Genomic DNA, 7,475 nt, shown 5'->3' with positions numbered 1-7,475 from the left:
TGGTAGAGCTGAAGGGTTTTCTTTCCTCTTGTGTTTTAGAGGGCCTCGCATAGGCTTTTGCACCAAAGTGGACTTTTTCCACAGAACGTTATTCAGATGCCTAAAAGTTATTCAATCTGAGGTACTAATGTTTGTCTTCCTGCCAAAATGTCTCAGATACTTCTGGAGTATCCTCAGATAACCTGACATACACTCATTTTTCCAGCATGCTTGGGCTCACTGTCCTACCTCTTACTTCCCCCCTTTTAAGTCTTCACTTTGCAGGCACTGGCACCTTCATAGCAGTCAATGTGTTCACATGGTCAAGCTGCTTATAGAACAAGTTGTTTATAACGTCTTCACTCTGTCTAATTTGCACTGCTTTCCTATATCTCTTCTATCTTGTAATGTGCCTTAAGCTGCAAGTTGTACCCATCTGAATTTGTCACCAAGGCAATATGTCAACTTCTTGGGGTTTAGAAGGACAAAGCTGCTTGCTTTCTGATAAGCTTTGTATTCCTGCACTTAGCTAACTTTTTTCTCCCATACAGTTATCTCTGAATCAGAAGCTATAATCATGTTTCCCCCCTTGCTACTACCTATCCTCAAACAAACTGACTTTCATAAAAGACCATGAACAGTGATTTTTGTGTTCCAATTCTGTCTCCTCAGCTTCCTTCTGTTTAGACTCATGATTTTAGAATAGAATAAAATAGTTCAGTTGGAATATTTTGGAGATAAAATAAAAATAAATGTGCTCCTTTGGCACTGGTGATGTTTGAGAGGGAAAAGAATACCAACCAGACCTGAGAGTTGGACACTATCAGCGGGAATTCTTGTGTAGGAAGTGGTGATGCACATAGATGCAGCCAGGATGATCTAGTTATTAAATCTTTCATGGTTTAATTTGCTGTTTACTTTTTTTAAGTGAGAGGTGTTAGTTTGATTTTTAGAATCACTTTCTTGATGTTTGGTATCTGGTTCATGGCTTTGTTTTGAAATGAGAAAGCGATCTTAATGTTAGTAATCCATTAAAAATGTCAGAATTTCTTCTCATATTGCAGTAGTATTGTCATCTGTCTGCAAAATCAAACCATGACAAGATAAATTGGGACATTTAGACTTATTCTGAAGGCTTTTCACGTTCTGGAGTTGGTAAACTGTTGCTTTGTGTTTGTTTTTTAAAAGAAAAAAGCTTGTATAGAATTGAGATACTCTGTTCAAGTCTGTACTTCACAAAATTAAATAGGGGCATAAAGCCAAACCAGTTTCTCTTTCATATTCTTAGATTTCATAAAATGATATGATATAATATACAAAGATCTAGCCTTTCAAAATCAGCAACTTTCAGAATAAGATGCCTCTACAATTTAACATAAACTTGGGGGGTGAGGCTGGGGGAAGAGGCATAAATATGCCTCTGCAGGAATTGGGACCAGGCTTCTAATGCCTGCTGTCTTTCAAAGAAGTCTGTCTCTCTCAACTGAGAGAGACGTGGAGATACTAGCTAAGAGTAGCACTCCCAGATGTGTTCAGGATAGAACAAAGCATGCTTTGTGCTGCACTTTAACTTGCTTTTTGAGGATTTTCCTTTAAAAAAAAAAAAAGAAAATATTTTCTCTTCTGTCAGGGTGATGATACACCTAAAAAAAGAATGTCTTCCCTGACAACCTGAGGAGGTAGGAGGGAACCCCAAGGTGTCGTTTCACTGTACTCATTACTTCCCAGATCTAGTACTGTCCTTCTAAACCCTCTGAGATTGAACAGCTTCACTCCTGGTACCTTGAGAGTAACAGAGCACCCCTTAATAAAGCAGCTCTTGTAACTGAGTTTGCTTGGTGGTAGTGTGACAGGAGGCAGAAAATTAGAGAACGTAATTGCATTATCACTGTTCTTGATATCTTAGCTCTGTCATCATCATGGCAACGTTAGCCATGCTGAAACTGTGAAGTGGGTACATAATTTTTTTTAAATGCAAGAGTATTGATAGGCAGCACACCTGGGATTATCTGCTGTAAAAGGTATCAATCAGAGTTTAGTAAAATGTGTTAAGTAGTTCTTTGTCAACAAAGCAGGTTTTAAACATCCTGATAAGTGTATATTGAAGTTATTTTTATTCCATTTCATGATGTAAAAATGATGGAATTGCTGCTTAGAGGATATGCTTGTAGTTGGAATTGCTGGCGTAGATATCTTTCAGAAAAATACAGAACAAATGTCCCGATAGTGTATGTTGAGAAGTCCTAAGTATTTGTCTATGTGAAGTACACTTACAGTGCATAAAGAAAATACAGATGTGTATGGCTTGACTACGGAGATCTGGAATTGGAGAAAATGTCTTTGATTATAATCGATTTAGTGAATAGCAGGTATCTTCTGTTTAGACTGGTATTTAAATTTTCTCGCAAGTTACATCACTTTTTGTTCTCTGGATCACAGTCCCCATAGAACGCATTTCTCACTTGATCAATAAATGGCTGCTGCAGAACCGAAGATACTCCTGTGTATTTAGATTGCTCTAATGTCATGGAAGGAGACCACTTCACAGGTTTGGCCTCTAGCGGTGTGGGTTAAATTGCTCTTTCCGAACAGCTGCTATTAGGCAGTTAATTTTTAAGTAGGTGCAGTAGTCCTTACAGTAGTTGCTTACAGTGATGCTAGTGAAATTGCCCTGGATGTATAGGTTGGTAATGTTTCTAAATGTGCTGGTCTTTGCCCAAAGTGGTTTCCACTTTGCATGTGGCTGAACGATAAGATTCTGTTTGGCAAATACAGTGCTTTCCTGTCCAGTGTTGGAGACGCTTGTAACTGTCACTTGCTACGTAGGCTTTTTGTTTGTTTGTTTGTTCCTTAATTCTGGAACCCTCCAGTGTCAATGGCAAGAGACTTGTCTTTGTAAATGAAGATAGCTCTTGTGTTCCAGACGTGGCTGCTAAGCAATTTCTTCTCTGCTTTACTAATGCTTACACATTTTCTTTATTAATGCTTACTTTTCTGTGCAGCTTCCTTAAGGACTTCCCACTGAGCTTCTTGTTAGACCTCTTTTGCCTTCCTCTGTTTCTTTCCGGCTTCTGAGGGGCCTTTTTTTGTGATGGCAGTTTTCATTAATGATTTATTGATCCTTTTCTTCATGTTGGACTGAAGCACTGTTAAACCTCATGGCACCCCACTGCCACTTCCCTGTCCCCTAAATACCCCAGCTGTAGGTCTTCTACCCTGTCTCAGGGTCAGTGGGGTTGCATGGAGGAATACAGAGACTATTTGCTTTCCCTTTTCCTGCCCAACCTCTGGGACTGCTGCAAGCAAAAGCCTCTCTCTGACTTTCTCCTCAGTCTGCTGCAATTAGAGGCTTCCACTCCCCTGAAAACATTTTTTCAGGTACTTAAAGAGATTTAATCAACAACAGAAGTGATTTCAGCCTAGCAGAGAAGTGAATGTTGAAGCCTTGCTTTCTGGTTTTCTTCCATAAGCTTACCTGACTGTCTGCCCCTTGCTTCTTCCAGCCTTCTCCACTCTCCACAAGGTCTGCCTGGCTTGGCTGTCACACCCAGGAGCCCGTCACAGTCCTCCATCCCTGCTGCCAGCAGTGTGCTGTTCCCTCACAGTGAGCACTGTTTAAAGCAGCAAACTCTGAATTTAATATGTTTGGGGAGGGTTCCCCCTCTCTTAATGAGATTCAACCTCACTTGATGATTATCAGTGTGGTTCTGCTGAAACAATCTGCAAACACACAGCAAGCTCAGGTCTGAAGCCTGACAGATGTTGGTATCTTGAGAAAACTGAAGGTAGTCCTCTCAGCTTTGCTCTCAGTTCAGCCTGTCCACAGGCTTGGTACAGATGGTCGTGCTTTTGCATATGCACAGGCTGTTAGCCCTTCTTTTACCAAACTAAAGTTGAAAATGAACCTTAAGTATTATGGATGAGACTACCAGCAGATGTCTGAAGAAACAGTCTGGTGTACATTCCTCTGAAAACTTTAACTCACTTGTTTGATCCTTTCTATGGCTTGTTATACATGGCAGATAGAGGTCATCTTTAAAAAGCCTTTTTTTTTTTTTTTTTTGCTTGCTGCTCATTTAAATCATTATAAGATATTTACCAAATATCTTATAAAACTATAGTTGTGTTACCATCCAGATGATATCACATAAATATGCTGTCATAACTTCTGGTAGCAAACATAGTTATGCAAATTTGTGAAGGGGGTTTCTTAATGGTTTTAAATAAGACACGCTGATCCCTAGCACATCTGCTTGTGCTGTCACTTACACAGCTGCATCTTGATTTAGCCATTGCCTTCCCCCTAACTCATTTCATGAGATAAATATTGTGTTGTGAAATATGAAACTGCATGACTTTTTTCCCCTTTGGTCATAGTCACACCCACTATGTGAAACTAGGTTGTTGTAAGTACTTATAGCACAGCCCTATTAATTTAAGGAACTGATTCATCAAGCTGTGTTGCTTGCTCAGCTATTCAAAGCTGTTGTAATAGTGTTCCTTTACTTACCTCTCTACCCTGGCAGCCATGTTGAGCCTGTTCTGGTTCAGCGTTTGCCTGCTGAGCCAATTGACAGGACCCAGGAGCACATTGAAATGCAGTGAAAGATTTAGAACCAGTATTGATTACTCTTTTTTCCAGCCTTACAGCTGAAGGTGATGTGGATGGGCTGCATGCCTGGTACCTAGCTGGGGCAGACCTGAAGAAAACTGGTTATGATGGCAGGAATCCCCTACAAGTAGTAAGTGTGCATACGGCTGTAGTCCGTATGGTGTGCTAGTTGTGTGAGTAATAATGCACTCTGTTGGATAATACTAGTTTGGGAAAACTAAGTGGTGCTTTGAGGACTGTAAACCGGATTAGAGTTTGTTACAAACTCAAGCCTGGTGTTGTTCCGAAGTAATAAATTGTTGGAGCCAGACTTTTCTCATCTATGTCAGAGGAATTAAAATTTAAATTGGATTTTAATTATTTTGTGGTAACATATTTTTACTTCCCACAAGTAAGTATTTGCATGTCCTGGTGCACAGGATGGCAGGATTTATTCATGTTTCTACTTACAGGCAGAGGCTACAGGGCATAAGGAGATTCTTGATTTCTTTAGACGAAAGCAGTAAAGAAGGTAAGATCTTGGTTTTGAGTGCTGGATTTCTGAAATGTATGGATCAGCATATACACGTATGAAGGGGGATTTTATATAATATTTAAGCCCTAGTTCACACTAGGGCATTTGGGTTCAGCTGGTGTCCTGCCTTAGTTTCTGATACAACTCTGAGTACTCTAATCCTTCTTTGTAGAGCAGGGCTGATGTTTATTCTTCTTTCTGCCTGAGCCTGAAGAGCTTTTATTATGGTGTGTTCCACAGCGTGGTTCTGAACTTGGTTGGAAATCTAAATGCTACCAAAATAAAACCACTGAGGGCAGCAGTATCTTGTTCCGTTGGCCCGTTGCAATAAATTGTTCCTCTGTCTTGTCTGCACTGGAGAGGAGATACCTTTTATTGGGCACTTCTCCAGGCCTGGTTTTGAGGGTGCCATGCCCCAGCACAGCCGTAGAGCTGCGAGGCGATCACAGCCATTGGGCTGCACAGCCTCCCGCTCCGGAGGCGCTGCTGTGGTACCTGCAGCATTTCCACGTGTGCTCTCCCTCTGGCTTTTAATGGAGCACCTTGCAACAGCCCATCTTCTAGTGTAACGTAGTCAACCACCACAGGGAACGTGGGACAGATTCTTAACAGACAGCAGTTAGTTGTACTACACACCCAGGCTGTGGAAGTCTCCCTTTCAGCAGAGCGCTCGCTCTGCCGAGGGCTTGCTCCCACACGGGGCGCGGGACAGGGCAGTACCACAGCCTCTCTCTTACTCAGACCTTACTCAGCTGTAGCTGCCTGGTTCTCTCTGACACAGACTCCCAGCACGAAATCTCTTTTGTGCTGCTAACACAGAAGGTGTGTTTCCCTCGCTGTGTGCATGTGAGGCAGGTGTGAGCCTCGTGTTCAAAGCATCAGATCTGACAAGTCTTTCTGTAGGAAACTTGTCTGGGCGTTTGACCTTCTCCAGTGCTGTGCCGTAACTGGAGACATTTAAAACACTTCTCTTTCATTTCTCAGAACTCCTTTCTGATGCAATACGTTGTTGATTGAGGTGTCTCTTCTCCAACATATTGGCAAGTCTAATTCCATTTTAAATATTGGGAGGAGAGGATCTCCTTTTTTTAATAAAATTAACACAAAATTTAGTTAAAAGTTTTGTTACATCCAAGGCCTCCTTGCTACTTGTGTGTTCTATTTGATCAATGTGAGTGAATTAATGCGTATATAAGTGGGGAACTGCAACTGGAACAACGACAATTTTGAATCACTGTGTACTGGTCTAAAAGAACATAGGACAGAATCAGGCAGTTTTTGCTTTCCTGTAAAGTTGTAGGGTTTTCTTTGGTTTTACCTGATACAGAAGAACTAAATGTAATCACAGTCTTGAGCATTTAAATGGAAGTTTTCCAGTGTTCAGGATGAAGATGCTAAAAATTCCTTCAGAATATGAGTTATGTTGCAAAGGGATTTCCATTTTCAGTGAAACAGGTCTGCAAAAGTCCCTTCTCTTTTGTAAGTGAGGAGTGAATGTATTAAATCCTCAACTCCTTCATGGATCATTTCTTAATTCCTTTGGACTGAGCCACCAGTAGTGTAGGCAGTCTGAAGGAAGTCTGCAGTACTGCATGAGAACTGGCTTGACAGGCTACAAGGTAATCTCTTCTGGGGAAGGTTTTGGATACCGCCTAGTTCTAAACATCCATTTTCTCTTTCTCCAGAGGCTGTAGAAGATGGTCACTCCTCTTCAGAAATACCATTTTAGAACATTAATGGTGTTACACAGTTATGGGAGGAGAAAATGAAAGGAACAGTGGTAGCTATGCTTGGAGCATATGGTAAAGCTAGAGCTTAGAAATATTCTTTATTTAGGATCACATTAAGTTCTTACTGATTTTCTAAAAATGATTTGCTATTTTATCTTTTAATAACTTTTTTGGAAAAGATTTATTTTTAAGCAAACAAGGCTGCAATGTATTGCATTTACTGTACAAGTTCTGTTTTTAAAGAGGCCTTTTGAATCTTATGTTAAATCAGTAAGGACAGTATTGCAGGCATACCAAACGGAAATGTTGTGGTGATTTCATATCAAGAAAAAACAGTGGATTGTGCATTTCAGAGTTTCAACTAATAAAACCTCTGAGGAACAATGTTGGTTTCACTTTGTCTATTTTTTGCAATGACTTGTATCACTTCAGTTGCAATTACAGCAATTGTGAGTGTCAGTGCAAACAATTGAATCAGTCATGGGCATCTGCCTGCAGTTGTGTACTAATCTTCACCAACGTGTCACCATAAAACCTCACTTAAAATGAGTAGGAGGCAGATGCCATAAAGCATGTTTGTGGGACTGTCTGAGTGAATTGATTGTTTTGTTTCTAATAGCATCTTTCCCACATCCTGACC

At 40.6% G+C, this 7,475-nt stretch overlaps 1 protein-coding gene across 1 annotated transcript in view; it reads left to right on the top strand.

Annotated features, from left to right (window-relative positions):
• ASPG (asparaginase) overlaps positions 1-7,234 on the top strand; it is a 43,150-nt gene extending 35,916 nt beyond the window's left edge. Inside the window, exons 13-15 of the mRNA XM_026849957.1 lie at positions 4,622-4,721; positions 5,044-5,102; positions 6,791-7,234. Of these exons, the coding sequence (XP_026705758.1) occupies positions 4,622-4,721; positions 5,044-5,097 (154 nt within the window). The 3' untranslated portion in view covers positions 5,098-5,102; positions 6,791-7,234. The remainder of the gene's footprint in view (positions 1-4,621; positions 4,722-5,043; positions 5,103-6,790) is intronic.
• The last annotated feature ends 241 nt before the right edge of the window (positions 7,235-7,475 follow it).

Source organism: Athene cunicularia (assembly GCF_003259725.1).
Source record: "Athene cunicularia isolate RWA chromosome 5 unlocalized genomic scaffold, athCun1 chr5_part1, whole genome shotgun sequence".
Taxonomy (NCBI): Eukaryota; Metazoa; Chordata; class Aves; order Strigiformes; family Strigidae; genus Athene; species Athene cunicularia.
Note: the sequence above shows the minus strand (reverse complement) of the source record. Positions and strands in the feature narration are given on the sequence as shown.